The 26,606-nt window shown below is 37.8% G+C and overlaps 1 protein-coding gene across 1 annotated transcript; it reads right to left on the minus strand.

Moving 5' to 3' along the window:
• Positions 1–22,573: 22,573 nt before the first annotated feature.
• LOC306999254 (uncharacterized protein) lies at positions 22,574–25,800 on the minus strand. Its single transcript, XM_079613779.1, has 6 exons — positions 25,513–25,800; positions 24,701–24,756; positions 24,395–24,544; positions 23,917–24,078; positions 23,744–23,833; positions 22,574–23,111 (listed from the first exon to the last, which is right to left on the minus strand). Exons 2-6 carry the CDS (start codon positions 24,725–24,727, stop codon positions 22,782–22,784), a joined length of 759 nt encoding a protein of 252 aa, XP_079469905.1. The 5' UTR covers positions 24,728–24,756; positions 25,513–25,800; the 3' UTR covers positions 22,574–22,781.
• Positions 25,801–26,606: the final 806 nt, after the last annotated feature.

Consider the following 26,606-nt stretch of genomic DNA (forward strand, 5'->3'; position numbering starts at 1 on the left):
AAAATATTTTTGTTAAAACGTTTCTTGTAGTTGTACTGCTCTGATGTCGATTAATGGTCACATGACATGCAGGTAATAAACTAAAATATTTAATCTTTTTTTTTGCAAGTGTTTTATTTTGATTGTTTATATCTTATATCTTATAATCTCATTGCTGCTGAAACATCCAAGCAAAATGTATTATGATTAATAATTTATGATTAAATTATTATATTTCTCACAGTTATTCTTAATTTGATGTTTTGGGTTCAGTTTCAATAACTTTTAGAATGCGTATCATTGTTTTCCTGTTTCCTAAGTTTAATTTTCCCACACTTTTTTAAATTTCTTTGTTTGTAGTTTGGTTCATTATCATTGTGTAGCCTATTTAAGCTCTTCATTTCCTTTAGTTCTTTTTCCGATATTGTTTGTGCTATTAAAGCACGCTGTTTCATGCCAGTCACTTGTTTTGGAGTACCTGAGGTTTCTTAGTTTAAAAAACGTCTCTGGTTATAATTGTCAATCTGCAAAATTGTACTCACTATACGATCACGACGCAAAAAGATTACATTCATTTAAAAAGATTAAAAAGAAAGAGTACTGTTTTAAATAAACAGAAGCAGACATAACGAGACATGCTGTGGAACTGATTTACTCTCTTTACATTGGATCCCTTATTTCACATTTTGTTTCCTCATTGTGCAGCTCCACTCGGCAGAAAGACCGCCCAGGCATGCCCGTCACACTTACTTCTGAACCAAGACTAATCACAGCCTTTTGAGATTTGTCATAGTCGTATCACGATTTCAAGGTTATTTAGAATAAATTGTCCCGCCATATTTATTTTAATTTTACATTTTTATAATTTCATGAATTATTCAGGGGTTCGAGCCCCATTTAGGAAACTAATGTAGTAATTCCAAAAGTGCAAAATATTAAAGTATCTAATCCATGTAATTTAATAAAGTATCTATAGAAAATTCATGTTAAGCTGCATTTGACTATATCATTATTTGTTAAAAGTACACTCTAAAAAATGCTGGGTTGTTTCTACCCAATTTTGGGTAAAATATGGACAAACCAAAACGTTGGGTTACAAATGTAATTTAAAAATGTAACCCAAAGGCTGGGTTTGTCCATATTTTACCCAAAATTGGGTTGAAACAACCCAGCATTTTTTAGAGTGTATAAACACTGTTCTAAAGTAAAGAAAATTCTACATACTATTTTTTAATAACCCAAAAACTGTTTGGGAAATAAATTGTGCTCTTCTTACCTGGTTCTGGTAATGTTCTGGTAATGAGGGTTCTGAGAAAGAGGCATTATTTATAATTCTGCTTATCCTCTCACATGTAAATATCATGTAAATGAAACACCTGATACTGGAAGTTTCATTGAAGGAATTAAGATATAGATATAAGAAATGAATGACAAATGAGAGCCGTTTCATTCACTGTAAAACATCACATACTGTTATGTGAAATAACTTGCAAATAAAACAAATTGAAATTGTGGTAAGAAAAAAAGGGCAAAATTGTGCATCAACATGTATATGTGTCATGGGGTATCCAAGGAAGACGAAGAAGATCACGAATAACAACAAGGTTTATTGCAATAACTAGCGAGACAGTGTGTAAACGTGAACACAAACAATACCGGACAAACACTGAGTGAACAGGAAGAACTTAAATACACAATTAAACACAGCTGAACCAAACTAACTAATAATGATGTGTGACCTTATCCAACACTTTACTTAACCATGTAACAAATTAAATCAAACGAAGTCCATGAAAACAAACTAACTGAGCATATCCGTGACAGTATATAATAAGTATTGTAAATGGTTAAGTACAAAGTTAAGGCCATATAATGAAAGTGTAACGTAAAGGTCTATACCAGAAGATCAACACAGATGCAAACTAGGTTAAAAAGAGGCTGTTAAGTTGATGTAAACCTTGCTAAAAAAAAGAAAGAAAGAAAGAAAAAAGAGAAAAGGTTCTAACATTGGGACAGAGCAGCGACTATATTTTCTACAAATATGAATGCATTGATTACCAATTTGATGACATTAATCTAACAGTTTTTTTTTTTTTTTTTTTTACTTGGAGGGAAGGGGGATTTCTCCCATAATGTAGATGTTACGTTTTGGTTGAAGCAGAGGAGGAAGCAGGAAGTGCAGCAATCTTTTATTAAATAAACCAGGGGCGGACTTTCTGGCCCACAGCAGCCCACCACATCATAACACATTGGCACATTAATGTGCAGAATAATTTTTAACACCACTTATGTAATAAATAAAAAAAATAACACAATACAAAAATGAATGCTATTTAAATATTTATTTTTGATGTAACACAACATATATAGGTCATATTTGTAAAACAAAGGGAAACAAACAGAAGAACGTTAAGACACAAAACATTATTGATATAAAACTATCTGCTACTCTTCGCGCCAAATGTATAATCTGTTAATTTGAAGCATTTCACAGCATCTACCTCTAATGCTTTTTTTAACGCGTAACTTTTCAGCTCCACCTTTTCTTTTCATCCATGGACAATTGTTTGTATATATCTGCTCAGAGAAATGCGATCTAACGGACCAATCATGTTTCCATCCACACGTTTTTATACGAATTAAGTGATATCGAATGAAAAATGCCTTATGGAAACAGTAAAATTCGTTTGAATTTCATGAATATCGACTCAAATGAAATACGTTCGGTCTCATCGGATTTTATCTTGATCGATATACGGCTTATGCGATAAACGCTGATAGAACGTTATTTGGCGCGATCCATTTTGTCTAGCAAAACTTTGTTCGCAAATGTTGTGCGATTCAGTGCGAAAATGAATGGAAACACCTTAAAATGTCTCAAATCAATTCGATATACCAATTTGATCGCAAAACGGCATGTGACGTCATTACGCACAGGTTTTTATTCGCTTTAAAGCCATTGGATGGAAACACACTTTCACCATCTTTATTCGCATGAGTTTTTTTTTACCAAACTTCAGATAATTCGATTGACAAGTGGATGGAAACTTAGCTTCTCTCTCTCTGTTCAAGCCTGGAACACACCAAGCCGACGGTCGGTCGTCGGGCAGTTTTTGTGCGTCGGCCGACTAAGTTTTCTCAGTGTGTTCCTCACCGTCGGCTGAAATTGGTCCTCGTAGGCTTTTTTCGGCCGATTCGAAGTGAGAATCTCCATAAGCGCCTGCGGGTGTTAAGTTAGCTAGCGAGCCAACCGGCCAGTCTGCTCACAGACTCGCTTTACCCCACAGTCAAGAGACCATTGCCTTTTACTGGCGTTTTTGCATCTTTTACACTGTAGTGTACAGTTGTAGAGTAATCCCTTGAGCTGAGGGTAGGCTTGGGCGGAGTTAGAGCTGCTTCATCGAGCCCCTCTCCAGTGGACAGCAAGCCAAATAAGTTTAACCTAATATCTTAAAGATTTTATGGGCAAACAAACTCGTTAAAAGATAATTATGAAAGTCAAGAAAGTCTCAGTTTGTCATAAAACAGAAGAGTAACATTTAATTTTATGTGAAAATCGCTCAATGAACTACATCTCTCGTCTCGCACTATACGTCACCATTGCAGTCTGGTACAAAACACTCATTTTGAACACACACTTGCATCGGTTTGGTTTTGTCAACTCAAAACTAATCCTGTAACCCCGAGTTTGTTCAGCTACCTTCATGGTACAGGCCCCAGGTGTTTCTAACCCCACTAAACAAATGATTCTCATTTGGTCACATGCCTTTCCCATTATATGGGGGCTTAAATACACAGATAGACAAGCTTAATAAGATCACAAGGGGGTGTGGCTAATAAGAAACACTTGGGAAGACTAATCAGCATTAAACATAACAAGGGAATGCAAAAGACTGAGGAACACAGGTTGAAAACATCACAGTAGAATACATTTATGAAATTTTTCTAAATGTCATAATCACGTGTTAACAAACAAGTATTCATTACTTCAATGAGCTTATTGTTTCTGCATTAAATTATTACAATGTTTAAATTAATACCTTTTTCACTAACTGTGATTTTGTATATGTACATTTCTAAAATGCATAACTTAGACAGTTACCTCTAAATTGTAATGTGGACTTGTGCATTTTTTGTAAAGCTGCTTTGAAATGATGTGTATTGTGAAAAGCGCTATACAAATAAATGTAAAATGAATTGAACTGAATTTATTAATATTCTTCTTGTGACACCCAAACTCAGTTTAGACCTTCAGGCTGTTCTGACTCCGGTTGCTATATTATTTCAAAGTGATCCGACGTGCAATTGTATGTGTATGTATACATCCACTACCCATCACTAACAAAGCTTAGCAACTAGCTTAGGACATGCTAATTACAGTTTTTTTCAATTGCTTAAGCACAATTTTGAAAACAGGCCCCGGTTTTTCAAAACCCTACACACAATTAGCACAACGCTATACACCAAAGTAACACAACACCTCAGATCATTTGCTAAATGGAACACTTATGTCAAAACTATACAATGTCTTATAAAAACCTTATTTTGTGGTCATAGCATAAACACAACCATCATATTTCTGTTTGAATCAGTTAAACACTCCTGTGCTCAACCTAAAACACTTTTAGCATTTACAAAGAGAAAGTGTAAAAATAAATTCACCAACAGCACATGACACCAATTGTGCAGACTAATGAAAATATTTATTTATTTTTATGTACTCAAGTCAGTCAATACTGAACATTTCAACAAAACATTAATAAAAAAAACATTTTCCAGTTTTCATACAGTATTACAGTATTGTTGAAGACAGGTGAACTTACCTGTTGCCTTTTTATAGTGCTTAAACCTGATTGGTGTGTCTACTATTAAGCACCAGTGTGTGTGCACATCTGGTGGCTGTGTTTAACCAATTGGTTCATGGGTGTGTTGCAAAAAGTGTGAAACTGACAATGTGCTTACAGTTGTGCAAATCTAGGCCGGTGTTTTGCTTCTTGAGTGTAAGGTTTTGGTAATTGTGGGAAAGTTTTAATTTTAGTGTGTCAGCAATTTAAAAAAACTGTAATGTTAGCAAAATGCTAAAACATGTTAACAACATGCTAAGTCCTGCTAGCAATCATGCTACAAACAGATGTATCAGAACGGTGATGCGTTTCATATAACACTCTCTACAACGTCAGACACATAATGGTAATTTATATGATTAAACTTTGGCTTGACTACATTATCAAACAGCTAATAATGTGTTGCTAATGTTTTACATGAACCATGATCCCGTTCACCATCTCAGTCTGCCTTCAGCATCAGCATCCTTAGAAACGCTTTGAACAACTTTAGTCAGAGGAGAACGGCATAGTTCATCATAACATCGTACATCATATGCATAATTCACCCGCTATATTGCTGAATTTACCCGATTGTTCATATCAACAGAAAAAATTACCAGGATAGCCTGGCTTCTCTTGAGACTCTTTAACTTAATGGAAGCCTATCAACCTGTGTGGAGTAACTGCACTCCTTTGTCACTTATGCCAAGGCAAATTCAAAGCGTTTTTATTCAAATGAGTGTCACTACATATCTACATTACACATATCCCTGCTAGCTAATCAGTAACTACTATATTTTCCATACCTCCCAGAGAACTACTTTGAACTCTGCTACTACAGATTCATAATTAATAAGAGTAATGCACAATGTATAATTCTAAAGTATAAATGACAATGTAAATGTAAAGTAAAGACCCAAACTCAGGTTAGACCTTCAGACTGTTTTACATTTACATTTATTTCTTTAGCAGACACTTTTATCCAAAGCGACTTACAAATGAGAAAAATAGAAGCAGTAAAACTAACAATAGGACAACAATATGCAAGTGCTGTGACCCTTCTCAGTTTAATCTAAGAAAATTTATAAGAAATATATTGGTTTAGTAATGTTTAGTAATGCATGATTTAGTAATGTTTAGATCTGATAATATTTCAGTATTTTGAGCTTCCAGTCAGATAGCACTACGTCATAGCGTAAGCGATTGGATGTAGTTAGTTTTAGTTTTGAAGTTATAGACGTTGGAAGCAACACAGTTTTTTGACCGTGCGTACCATTGTCTATGTATAATTTTATGTTTGTTTTGGAAGTAAACATTTAAAAAGAAGACCGTTTGGTCTTCACAGAAAAAAGTTAAGGACTTTTATTTAATGCTCATTGCTCAAAACTTTTCAAAATATGATGCGACCCCCCTCAGAGCTTGCTCGCGACCCCTCTGTTGGGAACCGATGCTTTAAAGCATCCAGACATTTTGCACATAATGAAAAAAGAAGGTTCTGTCTCACCTGAAAAGAAAGATGGTCACCATGGAAGTGAAGTATCGTGTGCTGTCAATAGTACCAGTGAAGATCAAGTCAAAAAGGAGTGACAAGTGTGTTGAAACATAGGCCTTTCTGGACCCGGGAAGCACAGCAACGTTCTGCACAGAAGACCTGCAAAAGAAACTAAACATTAAAGGGAAACCAACACGAATACTTCTTAGCACCATGGGTCAAGACAAACCTGGAGAACAGAAGCTCATGAACAGTTTCATCATATCAGACCTGGAAGTGTGTGGGCAGGAAGACACCAAGTTCATTGAGTTACCTAAGGTGTTCACTCATAGCAACATACCTGTTCAGACCGAGAACATACCTAAACAGTCAGATATCCAGAAGTGGCCTTATCTCATTGAAGTACGCTTGCCAGAGATACTGTAGAAGCGGATGTAGGCCTGCTTATTGGAGCTAACTGTTCAAGAGCAATGGAGCCATGGAACGTTGTTAATGCTGAGGATGGAGGCCCTTATGCCGTGAAGACTACCATTGGCTGGGTTGTGAATGGGCCCGTAAGAAAGGAACTGGATGATGCAATGAATGAAACGCCTACCTTTTCAGTAAACAGAATTTCTGTGATGGAGATTGAGAAGCTGCTGGTCCAACAGTATAACACTGATTTTCCAGAGTGTAACTACGATTATCGAGAGGAGATGTCTCATGAAGACAAATTGTTTTTGCAGTCTGTGCAGAAAACGACCATTTTTGAGAACGGGCATTACAGCATTGGACTGCCACTCAGGAATGAGAAGCTCCAAATGCCTAATAACCGTTGTGTGGCAGAACAGCGCATAGCCTGTTTGCTTAGAAAGTTCAAGAAGAATCCTGAATTCTTTGAAGAGTACATGGGCTTTATGGAAACCATCATTGACAAGGGCTACGCTGTCCAAGTTCCAGTTCAACAGCTGAACCATGGCGACAACAGGCTGTTTTACATACCACATCACAGGGTGTATCACCCGAAGAAAAGAAAGTTGCGGGTGGTCTTCGACGGCACAGCTTCGTTTCCGGATAGGTCTCTGAATAGTAAACTGCTCCAAGGACCCGACTTGAACAATACGTTAGTTGGTGTGCTTTTTAGAGTTCGTGAGGAGCCAGTAGCTATAATGGCGGACATCGAGTCGATGTTTTATCAGGTCAAGGTACCGGAGCGTGACGCAGACCTACTGCGTTTTCTTTGGTGGCCCAACGGCAAGTTGAACGAACCTATGGAGGAATTCCGAATGACCGTGCACCTCTTCGGAGCCTCTTCGGAGCCTCTTCGGAGCCTCTTCGGAGCCACTTCTTCACCGTGTGTTGCCTCATATGCACAGAAAATAACTGCTGAAGATCACAAGGCTGATGTATCTCCAGAAGCTGTACAGACAGTTCTGCATAACTTCTACGAAGATGACTGTCTGAAGAGTGTAGCTAACAAAGAAGATGCGGTAACCTTGGCTAAAGATCTTCGTACCCTGTGTGCCAGCGGAGGTTTTGCTTTAACAAAGTGGATGAGCAATAGCAGGAAGGTGTTAATGTGAATTCCTGAAGAACATAGAGCTAGCGAAGTGAAAGACCTGGATCTAGGACATGACGCTTTGCCAGTCGAGAGGACCCTCGGTGTACAGTGGGACACAGAAACTGATACTTTCACTTACAGTATGAAGCTGCAAGACAAGCCGATGACCAGAAGAGGCATTTTATCAGTCGTGAATTCCATCTACGACCCCCTTGGCTTTTTGGCTCCGGTCATCTTGCCCGCTAAACTCCTGCTGAAAGATCTTTGTAAAGAACAATACGGATGGGACGAGAACATTGGTGGAAAACACTGTTGTGGCGAAAATTCATCAAAGAAACATCACTGCGTAAGAGACACTCAGAGTCAAATTATAAAATAAAGTATTTATTCTTGCAAGAATAGGAGCAGTCTAATACACAGTTGTTACCCTGTGCAGAAGAGTGACACCCCCAGACAGACTGAACCACCTTTTTATCCTAGTTCTTCCAAGGTCTTCTTCCCCCAGAGCCTTCCTCCCAGTAGTTTTTCATAGACAAAGGAACCATATCTAGTTTAGATTCGTCACTAGTTGGCCCACTAAGCCCCCCTGCACCAAATGGCCTTCTGACATCTAGGTCAGAGGTCCTTGCTCGTCTGTTTTCTGGAGTGTCTCCCCCTTCTGCCTCCCCAGGTACATAAACACATAAATCTGAGAGCAGTTCCCTGTTCTCACACCGTACTGCAAATGGCAAAAACACATGACATTCATTTGCAATATACTGAAAGTCAATGAAAGATAAAAACTGCCATTACAACACGCTGAAGATTGGAAAAGATGGATCGAAGATGTCAGTCATCTCTCTACCTTCAATGTGAGCAGGTGCTGGAAGCCTATAGATTTTGGATGTACTGCAGCAGCACAGTTACATCATTTTTCAGATGCTTCAGAGTCTGCATATGGCACTGTGTCTTATCTGCTGCTAGAGAATAGCCAAGGTGAGAAGCATTGTGCATTCCTCATGGGGAAGTCAAGAGTAGCCCCACTCAAACTGGTCACTGGTAACTATTATTCGGACTGGCATAAATGAAAGAGATCAGTGGCCTGGATTTTAAAGGTGAAGGAAAATCTGTGGAAACTGAAAGAGGAAAGAAATTAAATATCAAGAACGATCAGGCAAGCTGAAAATAACCCTGAAAAGGAAAGTTCAAAGTTAGAACAACAAATGAAAAAATTCAAAGCAACAGAAAAGAATTCAATTACCATGGATGGTTGCAGCAGAATCAGAAATAATCTAATTCAGTCAAAGACAACAGTTTGGAGAAGAAATCAAAGTACTGGAAAAGGGTAAACAGCTCAGTCAGTCAGCTGTTTAAATTGGATCCGATTCTTCAAGATGGCACATTAAAGGTTGGTGGAAGACTCCACAAGTCCGCAAGAAAATGCTAAACATCCAGCAAATCTTTCAAAGCGTAGCAGAGTTGCTACACTGATTTTGAGAGACATACACCAAAGAACAGGACACTGTGGATGCAGTTATGTCTTGGCACAACTGAGATGCATGTATTGGATCCCACAAGCCAATTCTGCAATTTGAAAGATAATCAACAAATGTACAGTGTGCCGCAGGATTAATGGAAAGGTTGGTGAGCAAAAGATGGCAAACTTGCCTGAAGATAGGCTCTTGCCAGGTAAGCCTCCTTTCACAAATACCGGTGTTGATTTCTTTGGGCCGTTTGATGTCAAGCGGGGCCGGGGTACAGTCAAAAGATATGGTGTGATGTTCACTTGCCTCACTCTCAGAGCGGTGCACATAGAAGGTGCAGATAGCCTCGACACAGACTCCTGCATTAATGCAATTCGTCGCTTTATGTGCAGGAGAGGTCAAGTTACCATCATGCGTTCCGATAACGGCACAAATTTTGTGACCGCTGAAAGAGAGTTGAGAGAAGCCATTCAACGGCTGGATAATGACAAGATTGAAAAGGCCTTGCAACAGAAGGAATAAAGTAGATATTCAACAGCCCAGGTCCAGTATCTTGTGGATTTATTTTGGACTAGATGGACACGTGAATACCTTCCACTTCTTCAGGAGCGCCAGAAATGGCTAAAGCCAAGAAGAAACTTCATGACAGGAGATGTTGTGTTATTAGTAGACAGTTCTTCCCCACGGAACTCCTGGCTCATGGGAAAAGTAGTTGAAACGTTGCCGGACTCCAATGGAACAGTTCGAAGAGTGAAGATAAAGACCAAGACCAACACTCTGGAAAGGCCTGGAAACAAACTGTGCTTGTTGGAAGAGGCGACGTCAGAAGAGTAAAAAAAAAAAAGGAAACAAGTTGATAGTTTATGGACATTTAAAAATAGTTTGCCTCTCAGTGTTTAAGTTTATAATTGCTTAGTCCTCCTGATTAACCAATTAGGGGCCGGGTAATGTAAGAGCCACATAAGGACTAGTTCATCTGAAATAATAACTTAGTTTAAAAACAGTAAAAGAACATTTATAAGAAATATATTTGTTTAGTAATGTTTAGATCTGATAATATTTCAGTATTTTGAGCTTCCAGTCAGATAGCACTAAGCAATTGGATGTAGTTAGTTTTAGTTTTGAAGTTATAGACGTTGGAAGCAACACAGTTTTTTGACCGTGCGTACCATTGTCTATGTATAATTTTATGTTTGTTTTGGAAGTAAACATTTAAAAAGAAGACCGTTTGGTTTGCTCGTGTTTCAAATACTGGTTGTAGTTAGAATGACTTCAAAAAGTGGTACAGAAGAAAAAGAAGAAACTAAAGTGCCACTACATTCCCATATTTCAGATTAAAATGAAAAAGTGGACCTAAATCTATATAATTTTTTTTACCTACCTTCATGTCAATACAAACCCTTTGTGGAAATGGAAAAAGGGTACATTTTTTATGAATATCCACTCTTTTTAATAATGAAAGTGAATAATGACTGTGGCTGCAAGCTATACAAACTATACAAAATGTACCATAATGAAAGTATAATTAAAGTAGTCATTATGTCTCATGCGCTGTAATCCAAATACCATGTGTTTCTGTAGTATGTAGTTAATTTGAGAATGTTAATGTGATTTAAAAGAAAGCAGTAGTGAGTGCGTTTGAAATCATGTTGCTACCATTTTATTCATTCTACTGCAGAGGTCTTCAACTCTGCTCCTGGAGACCCACTGTCCTGCAGAGTTTAGCTCCAACCCTAATCGAACACATCAGCCAATCACAGTGTTCAAGATCATTCTAAACTCACACGTAGGTCTGTTGGAGCAGACTGGGGCCGGTTGCATAAACCGCTGAGACTACAAGTTAGACATTTAAAAAAAATTCTTTAAGACCGTTCATAACTTTTTTTTAAATCAGTTTCACAAAAACGTAGATTGGTTTAATCTGATACAGAAAAGTAAGACTGGTTGTCCCTTGACTGTAAATGGGTCATACTAGATCTTGAGACACTGTCTTAACATAATGGCTGTTTATGCAACAGGCTGAAGACCTGTGTTCTACTGCATTAACCAAATTATAGAGTGACTTAGTGTATTAATGTAAGTGTACAAACACTAACAAACAGCAAACTGATATTGTTTGTGCTATTAAAGCACGCTGTTTCATGCCAGTCACTTGTTTTGGAGTACCTGAGGTTTCTTAGTTTAAACCCCGTTGCCTATCTTCATAATTTTGGCGTGACAATATTACTAATAATACATTACATTTGAATAAAAATGACTATTTAATCATTATTAATGATAATATTTTTACTCAAGTTAAAATACTAGTATGTCTTACATTTTCACTTTCAACCTTTAACACCCAAGCATTTATTTTGGTTAACATTTAAAACTAAAAATCATTTTAAAAGCTACAAGTGAATAGGAATCCCTACAGCCTGAAAAAAATCATTATATTTATTCACATTCATTTTTAGATTGAACCAAGGTGCTTACCAAGACTAATCACAGCTTTTTGAGATTTGTCATAGTCGTATCACGATTTCAATGTTATTTAGAATAAATTGTCCAGCCATATTTATGTATTTTAATTTTACATTTTTATAATTTCATGAATTATTCAGGGGTTCGAGAATCCCCATTTAAGAAACTAATGTGGTAATTCCAAAAGTGTAAAATATTAAAGTATCTAATCCATGTAATCTATGTAAGTATCTATAGAAAATACATGTTAAGCTGTATTTGACTATATCATTATGTTAAAATTATAAACACTGTTCTAAAGTAAAGAGCATAGAATTTTTTTTTTTAATAACCCAAAAACTGTTTGGGAAATAAATTGTGCTCTTCTTACCTGGTTCTGGTAATGTTCTGGTAATGAGGGTTCTGAGAAAGAGGCATTATTTATAATTCTGCTTATCCTCTCACATGTAAATATAATGTAAATTAAACACCTGATACTGGAAGTTTCAGTGAAGCAATTAATATAAGAAATGAATGACAAATGAGAGCCGTTTCAATTGATTCACTTATACTGATAGGCTTCATTCACTGTAAAACAGCACATCTGTTATGTGAAATAACTAGCAAGTACTAAAACAAGTTGAAATTGTGGGGGAAAATGGGGAAATTGTGCACCAACATGTACAGGTGGTCATATAATTAGAATATCATGAAAAAGTTGATTTAATTCAGTAATTCGTTCAAAAAGTGAAACTTGTATATTATATTCATTCGTTACACACAGACTGATATATTTCAAATGTTTATTTCTTTTAATTTTGATGATTATAACTGACAACTAATGAAAACCCCAAATTCAGTATCTCAGAAAATTAGAAAATACCAATACAAAAAAAAAGATTTTTAGAAATGCTGGCCAACTGAAAAGTATGAACATGAAAAGTATGAGCATGTACAGCACTCAATACTGAGTTGCGGCTCCTTTTGCCTGAATTACTGCAGCAATGCGGCGTGATGGAGTCGGTCAGTCTGTGGCACTGCTCGGGTGTTATGAGAGCCCAGGTTGCTCTGATAGTGGCCTTCAGCTCTTCTGCATTGTTGGGTCTGGCGGATCACATCTTCCTCTTCACAATACCCCATAGATCTTCTATAGGGTTACGGTCAGGCGAGTTTGCTGGCCAATTAAGGTCAAGGTCAAGGTCAAATTTATTTATAAAGCACATTTCCAAGCAGTCATTACTGCCACAAAGTGCTGTACAGAAATTCCTACCAAACATAAAACATACTAATTAATCAAAGAGAAGTTACATAGGCAAAATGTCCCAATAATAACAGTAATAGTTAAAAACACATGTAAACATTTTTACAATCAAACATCACAACGTCACAGCTCGTATTGTATTACAAGATTTATCAAAAAGATGAGTCTTTAAAAGCGATTTAAATGACTCAATAGAGCTAGCTTCCTTAATATTAAGGGGAAGAGCATTCCATAGCTTAGGTCCTGCAACAGAAAATTCTCTGTCTCCTCTGGTTCTCAGTCTAGATCTAGGACAGTCTAGAAGTCGCTGGTCATTTGACCTAAGTGCTCTGACTGGGGTGTGCATAGTCAGCAAATCTGCTAAATAAGACGGTGCTAATCCATTTAAAGATTTAAAAACAAATAATAGAATCTTGAACTGTATTCTGAAAGCAACAGGCAACCAGTGGAGGGACGACAGTACCGGAGTAATATGATCAAATCGTTTTTTCCCTGTCAACAGGTGAGCGGCTGCATTTTGTGCTAATTGTAAACGGTGAATAGACGACTGATCTAAGCCATAGTATAAGGAGTTACAGTAGTCCAAGCAATTTGTAATGAGAGCATGTACAACTTTTTCTAGTTGACTTTGCGGCAAGTACAGCTTCACTTTCCCCAACAGTCTAAGCTGAAAAAAGCTTGTTTTAATTACTGAACTAATTTGTTTCTCCAATTTAAAAGAACTATCAATAATGACTCCAAGATTTTTTACAGATGGGCTGTAATTGGGGAGTAATGGGCCTATAGCCCTGTTTAAACCTGAGATATCCGGCTTCCCAAAAATGATAATTTCAGTTTTTTTGTCATTTAAATGTAAAAAATGTAGTGACATCCAATCCCTTATTTCACCCAGACAGTTACTCAGTGCTTCAATAGAATTGGTTTTAGAATTTAGAGGTAGATATATCTGGACGTCATCAGCAAAGCAGTGAAACGAAATTTTGTGTTTCCTGAAAATTGATCCCAAGGGCAGCATATACAATGAAAACAGGACTGGGCCCAAGATAGAACCTTGGGGCACCCCACTATTAATTGCAGTTTTCTTAGAGTAAAAAGGTCTGAAATTTACAGAAAAGGATCTGTCAGTCAGATAAGACTCAAACCAATTCAGAGCTGTGCCTTTGATACCTGCACAGGACTCAAGTCTTGACAGTAAAATCTTATGATCAACCGTATCAAACGCAGCAGTTAAATCTAAAAGCACCAACACAGCAGAGCTACCAGAATCAGAAATTAAGAGGAGATCGTTAAATACTTTTAAAGGTGCGGTTTCCGTACTGTGACCTGATTTAAAACCTGATTGAAATTTTTCAAATATATTATTTGATTTAAGGTGCCATAAATGTTGCTTATAAACCACATTTTAGACCATAGAGGCAGCTTGGAAACTGGCCTGTAATTAGACAAGACAGAGGGGTTTAAATTGTGTTTCTTTAGGAGGGGTTGTACAATGGCCTTTTTGAAGGTTACCGGCACAGAACCTGCTAAAAGAGACATATTTATCATATTTAAAATATAAAGTCCAACAGTGACAAATACGTCTATAAAAAGCTTTGCAGGAAGGCAGTCCAATGAACAGACAGAAAGTCTTAAGCATTGGACCGTCTTTAACAAATCTGAATGCAAAATTTTCAAATATGCCTAAGCATAATGGTGTAACACTGGGATCTGGTGCAGTACAACATGTTAATGCCCTAATACTGATAATACTGTTAATGCCCTAATAATTAAGAACAGGGATAACATGGTCCTTACACCAGGTAATGGTAGCTTTGGCACTGTTAAGGTGCAAGTCCTGCTGGAAAATGAAATCTGCATCTCCATAAAGTTGGTCATCAGCAGAAGCATGAAGTGCTCTAAAACTTCCTGGTAGACGGCTGCGTTGACCTTTGACCTCAGAAAACACAGTGGACCAACACCAGCCGATGACATGGCACCCCAAACCATCACTGACTGTGGAAACTTCACACTGGACTTCAAGCAACGTGGATTCTGTGCCTCTCCTCTCTTCCTCCAGACTCTGGGACCGTGATTTCCAAAGAAAATGCTAAATTTACTTTCATCAGAGAACATAACTTTGGACCACTCAACAGCAGTCCAGTCCTTTTTGTCTTGTCTGAATTTGGGGTTTTCATTAGTTGTCAGTTATAATCAACAAAATTAAAAGAAATAAACACTTAAAATATATCAGTCTGTGTGTAATGAATGTATACATTATACAAGTTTCACTTTTTGAATGGAATTACTGAAATAAATAAAAAATGTCATGTTATTCTAATTATATGACCAGCACCTGTATATGTCATGGGGTGTAGAGATTGGCATGGTTTTATTTCAGTTCGCCTAATAGCAGGTTTGATTTGCATTGAGAGATGATCTTATGGAAAGTTCCCCATGCCGATCTCTAGGTGTGGTGAAGGGTGTGTGAGGATGTGCGGATATTTTAATCCCAAAGGCCAAGGGAACTTTATCAGGATCATAGTATCCCGGATCCATGAAATAACTGGCCTTTAAAAATAAAAATATGCCGCATCTATGGGGATTTAACATAGGGGTGTACAGACTTATGCACCCTGTATTTTAAGGAAGAAAAATTATTTATTGACGATACATTATTCATTCACAAAGAAAACTGGTCTCCTAAAAGGTTGGATTTTTCCTCATTTTTTAAATTAAGGCATTAATAATAATATAAAATAATTTTATTCCTCTTTTTAGTCAACTTTAGCATGGGTGTCTAAACTTATGCCTCCCACTGTATTACAGAACATCACAGAAGTTATGTTCTGTAATACCTCTATAATATCCTAGAGCCGCTATAGTATTTCTATAGTAGTCTTATAGTACTTCTATAGTAATGTTTTGTCCCAAAATACTATTTTCCTAAGGGTAATTATGCATAACCAACACATAAACGTAACATTTTCTGTCATTTAACGTCGGTCATCCTCATTAATGTATTTTAAATTGTTTTCTTATTTAGATATGACGGCCAGAATTTTTTTGGGGATGTTAAGATGGTTCAGTGCCATTGACTCCCATTATTTTTCACCGTTTTCCTTCAGTTTTCAGTCCATAATGGCTGCCGCGCTGTCACGTCATGGGGGCAACTGTTGCGTTCGAGTTTCGCCTCTTGGGCTTCTATACTCTTTGGTGTGAGCACATGGCTTGTCATGTATGTTTCTTTTCTGCCATGTGCTCTCCAGTTAATTGTCTAGCCCCTCCCCTCTTGTTACCTGATTATTGATTTATTTGCCCCCACCTGTCCTCCCTCGTTACCTGATTGATTCATTTGCCCCACCTGTCCTCCCTCGTTACCTCATTTGTTTGTTCTCCCTATTTATTCTCCTTGTGTTTTCAGTCCTGTGCTGTTTCGTCGTCGTATGTACACCGTGTGTTTCCCCGCTGTCAAGTCAAGCCTAGTAAAGTCTGTCTTGGTTTCCCCCTCGGGGTAGTTTTTGTTTGTGTTTTGTTTATTTTTATTATTAATAAAACCCATTCTCCTGCAATTGAGTCCTCGCTTCATCTCCTCAACCCCAAACCCTGACACATAATTCACCCACTAATTTACCCGATTGTTCATATCAACAGAAAAAGCTTCTCTTGAGACTCTTTAACTTAATGGAAGCCTATCAACCTGTGTGGAGTAACTGCACTCCTTTGTCACTTATGCCAAGGCAAATTCAAAGCGTTTTTATTCAAATGAGTGTCACTACATATCTACATTACACATATCCCTGCTAGCTAATCAGTAACTATTATATTTTCCATACCTCCCAGAGAACTACTTTGAACTCTGCTACTACAGATTCATAATTAATAAGAGTAATGCACAATGTATAATTCTAAAGTATAAATGACAATGTAAATGTAAAGTAAAGACCCAAACTCAGGTTAGACCTTCAGACTGTTTTACATTTACATTTATTCCTTTAGCAGACACTCTTATCCAAAGCGACTTACAAATGAGAAAAATAGAAGCAGTAAAACTAACAATAGGACAACAATATGCAAGTGCTGTGACCCTTCTCAGTTTAATCTAACGCAGTACATGTATTTTTTTTTTATAGATATAGAATAGAAAGTGTTAGTATTAATGGATCAAGTGTTGCTAAAAAGATGGCCTAAAGTTGGCAAGTTCTGACTCTGGTTGCTATATATTTTTTAACTGATCTCACTTACGTTTTTTAGACGGAGGATCAAAACAACGAAAAGTCCCATATGCTTTCATTAAGGGGGTCAAATAAAATAACTCTAAGAGTGTATTTAAAGGTCCCGTTCTTCGTGATTCCATTTTTTAAACTTTAGCTAGTGTGTAATAGTAGCATAAATAATAATAAAGCTCAAAGTTCAATGCCAAGCGAGAAGTCCCCTTTCAAAGCCTACAGCGAACGGCCGGTTCAGACTACATCCTCTACTTCCTGCTTTAATTAGGTCACTAGAACAGTTTTTTAACCTCCGCCCACAGGAATACACACAAAAAGGGGCGTGGTCTTGTTGCGCTCCTACAGAGAAGAGGAAGAGTTGCGTTTGTAGAGTGTGTGTCGCCATGTCGTCGAGACGCTGTTATTTTCATCCCGGAGTCAAATCAGCTTTGTTTGGCCGTGTTTACAGTAACACTGAGCGCATGCATCTCCACGTTACGGTCAGAGGCGTGACCTTTCCGGGCAACGTGCGCTAAGCTGCCGTCCAATCACAACACAGGAACCGCTGGCACAATCAGAACTCGTTACGTATTTCTGAAGGAGGGACTTCATAGAACAAGGAAGTCATCAGCTCTTTTTAGGAAAGTGAAAACAGCGGTATACAGATAAGTACATTTTGGGAAAAATACTGTTGTTTTTTTACATGCGAAACATGAACACGTTATATTGCACACTGTAAACACAATCAAAGCTTCAAAAACACACGAAAAACGGGACCTTTAAGCTTCATCCACTACCCATCACTAACAAAGCCTAGCAACTAGCTAAGGATATGTTAGCAACATGTTAATTCAAGCTGGCAATATGCTAAAAAATGCTAGCAATATGCTAAATCATGACCCATGTATTTAGAGTGACAGCCTCAGCACCCGATTTCTGTTAAAGGAACACTCCACTTTTTTTGGAAATAGGCTCATTTTCCATCTCCTCTAGAGTTAAACAGTTTTACCGTTTTCGAATCCATTCAGCCGATCTCCGGGTCTGGCGGTAGCACTTTTAGCATAGCTTAGCATAGATCATTGAATCTGATTAGACCGTTAGCATCTCTCTTAAAAAAATGACCGAAGAGTTTCGATATTTCTCCTATTTAAAACTTGACTCGTCTTCTGTAGTTACATCGTGTACTAAGACCGACGGAAAATAAAAAGTTGTGATTTTCTAGGCCAATATGACATCCTCTCATTCCTGCGTAATAATCAAGGAACTGCTGCCGTTCGCTGAGAAGCAATGATATTACAAACTTAGTGCCGGTCATGTTGGAAGTTACCGAGCTTGGGACTATTTTCAGGCGCTGTGTGATATCATTGCGTCTTGTGGTGACATCTCAAAGAGGCACAACATCTCTTTCCTTTACCATGACTGTTCCCTGCTGGTGGAATGATCTGCCTAACTCAACCAGAGCTGCTGAGTCTGTAGCCATTTTTAAGAAACTGCTGAAGACGTATCTTTTTCGGCAGCACTTGATCCACTAACACTTTCTCCTCTATTCTATCTTAAAAAAAAAAAAAATTAACTGCGAAGGGTCATAGCACTTACATACTGTTGTCCTATGTTAGTTTAATTGCTTCTATTGTTCTCATTTGTAAGTCGCTTTGGATAAAAGCGTCAGCTAAATGAATAAATGTAAATGTAGGTCATAATTGGCCTAGAAAATCACAACTTTTCATTTTCTGTCGGTCTTAGTAGGCTACACGATGTAACTACAGAGGAGTCAAGTTTTAAATATAGGAAAAATAAGGGCCTACATGAATTTAAAGCAACACTAAAGAATTTTTTTTACCTTAAAATAATGTTTCCAAGTGGTTCATCAAGTCGTAACAGGGTGAACGGCACTTCTGGATTCGCTTTGCGGCCCTATATCTGCTATAACCACACTAAGTTTGCCAGATCGGGTCGCGTTTCTGTAGTTCGAACGAGACTTAAGAAAACTACAAATTTGACTTGCTTCACGTCAAGCGTTACAATAGTCATTATTTTGTTTTTCTTCGTTTCTGATCATACTTTCATGAAATCATGCGTCATACTCTACCTTGTCTGTGGACATCGGTCATTCCAAAGCCGGCGCTGGATAAACAGCGAGTGTGTGTGCGACGGTAGGCTATGGTAGGCTAAATCATTTACGACAGCGGTGATGGACAATTCCACTTCCAACCTGTAGGGCGACCGAAGAGGAAAAGTTATTATCTTATCTTATCTTATCTTTTCACCCTTGCATTTCATTCATTATAACTTTTGGTCTCTTTTAACTCAAATATTTGATATTTGATAATAGATATTTCTTTGTACAGCACAGTGGTCAACTTTTGTTGTGTTTATTTGTGCTTTATAAATAAATGAAAAATGAAATGAAATAGCGTGAGTTGTCTGTTCACACTGAAAATTCCAAATAGAACTTTAAACACCCGGACAATTTGCTTAATTAAAGAGGCTATATGCGTTTTTCTGAAATTTAAACTCGCGACTGACACCTGTGGCCAAAAAACAGAACTGCTCTTCCTTTCTGCTCGCTCGTACGTGCACACTTCACAAGTCATCTGCTGCAAGGTCAGGTCAACATTATGTTTACAGAGGTAAGAACAGTCAAATACATATATTGTTTGAGATAAGTGTTTTGAGTGATCTGAAACGTTTAACATGAACGCGCTTGACGTCACATCCGCAGACAGCGCGGGAAAAATCCGACCCGACAGAAAATAGGAAAAATAGGATACAGGCAGAGAATGTCTAATAAGGGGAGAAGGTTCACTCTCGCTACACTTCCGGCTTCTGACTGGTTGCAGTTCCACTCTGATTCCATATGAGGGCGCTCACAGGACGAGTGCAGAATGAATGGTGGTCTATGGAGCTATACCCCTCAAAATCCACTTTTCTCAAGATATAATTTTATGTCTAGTAATTTGAATGTTGTATTCGAAAGGAGATGCAAAGAAATTGCACATTGCTGGGTGTTAGATTTTTTAGAGTCACTTATTTGCTTTAAAAAGTCTTTCAAAATGTCAATGACGTCATACACATCGTACGACCAGAGATACTGCTTTACGGCAATCCTTCAGTCACTGTGGTGCTTTCAGCTCTGCACTTTCTTTTCTCTCGAGGCATCGCCAGCACAGCTGACACAGGTAAACACACAGCACAGCGGACACAGGTAAACACACAACACAGCGGACACAGGTAAACATACAACACAGCCGACACAGGTAAACACACAGCACAGCTGACACAGGTTAACACACAACACAGCTGACACAGGTAAACACACAACACAGCGGACACAGGTAAACACACAACACAGCGGACACAGGTAAACATACAACACAGCCGACACAGGTAAACACACGTGCTAGAAGAGTTTCTGCTAGAATACATTCTGTTCCCGCTTCGGGTGCCATGATGCCATCAAGCGGTATCTCTGGTCGTAACCAGTCCTTCACTGACCAATCAGCGTTCGTTAGCAGAATGCTAGCGTGTTATGGGCAACAACAACTCAACCTGTAAGAAATCGAAAGGACATAAGTACTCGTTCATTCAATTTTCGACCTATAACCCATGTTGAACTTGCCAAACCTACAATCAAATCTGAGATTTCTCAACGGCAATCGGCTGAAAGGGACAAATTTAGCCGTCTAGCCCCATAGACTCCCATTCATTTTGCACTCGGGGGTGATCGCCCCCAGTGGAACTCTGGTGGAACTACAACCAAAATTCGGTACAATAGGACTTAATAGGGAGTGAACAGGCTCTCCGTAGACGGGCTCTGATGCAGGCTTATAGGTGCACCCACTGTGAGCAGACAAGGTGTCAGTATGCTCATCGGGAGATGTTTGAGTCATAAATGGTCAAATAAAAAGGCTATTGTTTCGTTTATTTTGGGGGGAAAAGTTCCATATAGCCCCTTTAACTGAAGAAAAGGAAGTGTGGAATGTTGGGCGCTTCATGCTCCCAACGATACAATTGCTGTAAAAAAAAAAAATTTGATTCAGGATTGTTTGATTAATAGAAAGTTCAAAAGAACAGCATTTATCTGAAATAGAAAGCTTTTGTAATTCAATTCAAATTCAAATAACTTTATTTATCCGTTAGGAACTTCTTGTTAGCATCAATGCGTGTACGGTTCCACAAACACAGCACAATATACCACACACACACGCACACACACACACACACACACACACACACACACACACACACACACACACACAGTTCCATGTAAATAAATAATAAGTGATAACTAAACCTTGCAAAATACAATAAATACATGATAAATAGGCAGTAAATACACTGTAAAAAATATCTACTTGGTTCTACTTAAAAGCATAAGTTAAGCAGCTGCCTCAAAATTTCAAGTAAAAACAAAATGGATTAATGAATTGTTTCAACTCATTATTTTGAGTCTTGTTAAGCTGTGAATTGCCTTCTGCGAGTCAACATGACTAAACAATTATTGTTGTTTCAACTTTGCTATGCAAGTTCAAAATAAAGTGAACTCATTAATGAGCATTCTGTTCACTTATCCCCATTAGTGGGTTCAACTTAGTAATTTCAATTAAGTAATGTCTTTGAATTAGGGTATCAAGTTAAGATGATCTAAAATAATTTCTTGTTTTAACTTAACAATTAATTATAAACACACACACTTGTGTACAAAACATTTTTTTTATTAAAACCAATGTTAAGCCAATACAGCCAATACAACACTATTCATATTCACCCAATAGAAAATACTTTCCATTAAACACATTAGCTTTTCCTTACACAACACTCTTTGTCTCTGGTAAGTTTAATATCAGTTTCAACTGTTTTATATTTTAATCAGCACAAAGATTCATTTAAATTTTACTTTTATAAATCATTAATCGTCTTAATCTGTGATGAACCCTGTTTCTGTGTGTATTTGTTTGTGGTGTGTGTTTGTATGTATGTGTATGTGTGGTGTTTGTTTGTATGTGTGGTGTTTGTTTGTGGGTGTGTGTGTTTGTGGTGTGCTTGTTTCTTTGTGTGTGTGTGTGTTTGTGGTGTGCTTGTTTCTTTGTGTGTGTGTGTGTGTGTGTGTGTGTGTGTTTGTGTGTACAAAACATTTTTAAAAAAAATTTAAAACCAATGTTAAGCCAATACAACACTATTCATATTCACCCAATAGAAAATACTTTCCTTTAAACACATTAGCTTTTCCTTACACAACACTCTTTGTCTTTGGTGAGTTTAATATCAGTTATATTTTAATCAGCACAAAGATTCATTTAAATTTTAAATTTCAATATTTATACTTTTATAAATCATTAATCGTCTTAATCTGTGATGAACCCTGTTTCTGTGTGTGTGTTTGTTTGTATGTATGTATGTGTGTGGTGTGTGTGTGTTTGTGTTGTTTTTGCGTGTGGTGTGTGTTTGTTTGTGTGCGTGTATGTGTTTGATTGTTTGTGTGTGTGTAAAACTTCAGACTGCAGCTGGTTGTTTTCAAATATTTGAGACTTGATACATGTCAACAGAAACAAAGCAAAAATGAATTCCAATCGTATTCTTGGGTGGGGCATGGTTTACAAATTGTACCTCAGGAGCTTGTTTCGGATGCCGTGGACTCTGGCAGAGGCTTGATCTGGTTTGATCTTCATCACTACCCTCTGAAGGAACTCAAAGGAATACTTCATGGCTCGTGGATACTCAAGGTTAACGCAGTAGATGATCCCCAAATGCATGGCAAAGCTGGATGGCACATCCTTAAAGTTGTGAAGCACAACAGTCTCCTCAACCACAACTGCCTCATTGAAGACCTCACGTGGAAATACATCCTGGTTTTCACCTTCATAGCCTATCAACAGGCCAAGTTGCATCCCCTCCATGGCTGCAGTCAGAGTCTCACCATGGGCCTTCGAAAGCAGAAGAAAAAAATAGTGTGAATGTTTGGGTCAAGAAGTGCATGCTCTGCAAAGCTACTTAAGTCTCAGTGATCATAAGCCTTGTTTTCAAACTAATAAAATAGTCTTGGTTGTGAGTGTGCATGTTTGTAGGGGCAATGTTGCAAGGTTACTGCAAGGGTGAAAACTTCAGTGTCCTCTCAGATCTGGGTTAAGTGTATGTTGCACTGGGTTCTCTCCCCATCCCTATTCTACCCCCCCTTTCTCGTCCCCCAACATTGTTCTACCTCTCCCTCCTCCCATCACCACTATTCCACCCAACCCTCATCCTCCCCATCCCTATTCTGCCCCTCACCCCTCCCTGCATCATCACTATTTTGCTGCCACAGGACTTTATCAAGACCCATGAGTGTATCTAATCCAAGCTCTGTGTTAAAGGTTGTGTGTGTGTTTGTTTGTTTGTTTGTTTGTTTGTTTGTGTGTGTGTGTGTGTGTGTGTGTGTGTGTGTGTGTGTGTGTGTGTGTGTGTGTGTGTGTGTGTGTGTGTGTGTAGTGAGGTGAGTGGTGTGTGTGTGCACGCAAGTGTATATGTGGGTGGGTGCGTTCGTATATGGGCTGTTATGCATGACAGAAAAAGGTCTTACGTCACACATCCTGATGATGTCTGATGGCTCTTCTCTTAGGTAGTGTGGCAGACCCAGCAGAGCAGCAGTCCTTCTCCTTTCGTTTGTGTCCTACAAGACAAAAATAAGCAGTGTTGAGATTTTATTGCGAACATCTGGTGCCCAATTTTACAATTCTCAGCTCGTCTACTCACGTCTTTCTTCAGACAGTCCAAAATGGCTTTCAGTGCAGGCTTCTTTGCCGACTTGGTCGCAGCTTCGTACACTTCCAGCAGTCTTGGTGTCAGGTCATCAAGTCCATCGAGGAACGACTCAAGAAGGTCTGTGCTTACGACTCTTTTGAACTCTGCCCGAACCTGAGGAGACAAAAAAGACAAAAAGGTTAAGAAATTAGAGAAAAGATTTTTCAAAGCATAGAGTCACAATTTAGTAAGATAAGGTGGTCTGTTGTCAAAGGCTTTCATCCACTCAGTAAAACTAAACACAATCCTCTCACTTATCTGTATGCACATTCACGCCACCATTCGGACTAAAAAAAACCATTTCTGAACGGACCACAGTACAGTATCAGACATCTCTCTAGTACTTACTGGAGAGAATCTCATACATTGATATCCAGTCATTGGATTATGGTAAGTGATTAATCTTAGGCTGTGTTGTCTATTGTTATACCTGTCTCTCACAGAACATGGCCGGCCATCTAGCTATGACATCCCCAACGAGAGGTTGATCCCCTACGATCTCCTTTCTGCGCTTGGAGAACGTGGCAGACATCAGCTCATCTATCTGCTGGTGATCTGGGTCTTTTTTCAGCACTTCCATCTGAATTTGATTGCACAAGAACAAAGGGCACATACTAAGACAAAATAGTAGGCTTCACAGACACAAAAGCAAAGTGTAGGTAGTTAGTATAATATAGGCAGGTATGTATGCAGTAATATTAGACAGGTATGTGTGATGTGCATGTGTGTGATGTACCTCCATCATCCTCCGCTTTTCTTCCATGTCTTCATCACTCAGTCCTTCAGGGGGATCTGGACAGTCAAAAAGTATTGATTTATTTTATTAATAAATTTATTTATTTCCCCAAAAAATAAAATAAAAATTCTTAATGACCCCAAACTTTTGAATGGTGTTTAATGTTACAAAAGCTTTAGATTCAGATAAATGCTGTTATTTTTAACTTTCTATTCATCAAAGAATTTTGAAAAAAAATTGTACACAACAGTTTTCAACATTGATAATGATCATGAATGTTTTTTGAGCATCAAATCATCATATTAGAAGGATTTCTGGTGGATCATGTGACACTGAAGACTGAAAATTCAGCTTTGATCACAGGAATAATTTACAGTTTAAAATATATTAAAATAGAAAACAGCTGTTTTAAATTGGAATACTATTTCACAATATTACGGTTTTTGTTTGTATTTTTAATCAAATAAATGCAGCCGTGGTGAGCAGAAGATAAAAATCTGACTGACCCCAAACTTTTGAACGGTAACGTTAGTGTAACTTAACGTTATTTGGCCTTGACATACGGTCTATCAGAAATGGTGTTTTCTACAACAGTTTACAGTGAAAACTGGTATTGTCTCAGATGAAGCTTTATCAACCGTCTCTGACTGAACTAAAAGACTGCAAACGTGTTCTAGCTAACATTAACGGCCGCTGAAATGTGCCTCGCTTAAATGACATCACAGTTGCCGCACATATCAAAAGGTAACGTTAATCGCGTTATTGGTTTCATCAACGCACATTCATAATATCTACAAAACACGAACACTTACCAATAGCGAAGTTGTTCACGCCAACCCGATCGTCTTGTCTGATGGAAAAATGAGGCACCTGGCCGTTTGAAGTGTGACTGCTTGCAGGCGCGAAAAACGTGCTTGTCGTGGCCTCGTCGTCTGTAGTCTCCCGCACATGCGCAAAGAGCTGTCCTCCGCTTAATTTAAAATGGCAAGTTCATTCAATCACCTGTAATTTGTGATTCATTGAAGTAACTTATGAACCTAAATTGAAAGATTGAAAACTCAAACAATTGAGCTGAAATTTCATAACACATTATGTTATGTCTGAGTTAATGACATATATAAGTTATCATAACTTTTTGATCAGATTATTTTTTACAGTGTATTAAAAAGGTTGCGTTAAAAAATTATCAATAAAGAGAAATAATCACAAATTCAGTAAACTGTTTGATGATAATAGGTTTTACACAATTTTTAGTGTAATAATAAGTTGTACACACAACTGTTTTCAACATTGATAACAATCATAAATGTTTTTTGATCATCAAATCCTCATATTATACTGATTTCTGAAGGATCATGTGACACTGAAGACTGGAGTAATGATGCTGGAAATTCAGCTGATCACAGGAATAAATTACATTTGAACATATATTACAACAGAAACCAGTTCATTTAACAATATTTCACAGTATCACAGTTTTTACAGTAACGGTTGACCTGTACATTTACATTAGCACAGCAAATGAATGAGATAATGAAGCTTTACTCTCTTTTTGAAAGAATAATTTTGTTAGATTTATTTGTTAATAATAAAGATGAATGATGCAGTTTCTCATTTAAAACATTTTAATACCACCCCTTTGCCGCCGCCGCGGTAAAGTGTTTTAACTCAAGCTCATTTCACAGTGATGAGAGGAAAGTGAACTTTGGCATTTCTTGACTTACTATTCTCTATACAAAGCGTGCTCGCACATATAAAGTTGAAAAACTGAATTATTTTCTTTTTTCTTGTTAATCAGTTCCTGCTCTGCTGGAGGATGATTTAAACTGCAGCTCCATCTGGTGGTGAGTTAGTGAAGTACAGCACTGAATAGTTGTGCGACTTCCATAGTAAGCGGGAAAAACTA

The sequence above is a fragment of the Phoxinus phoxinus genome, assembly GCF_949152265.1.
Source record: "Phoxinus phoxinus genome assembly, chromosome: 5".
Lineage (NCBI taxonomy): Eukaryota > Metazoa > Chordata > Actinopteri > Cypriniformes > Leuciscidae > Phoxinus > Phoxinus phoxinus.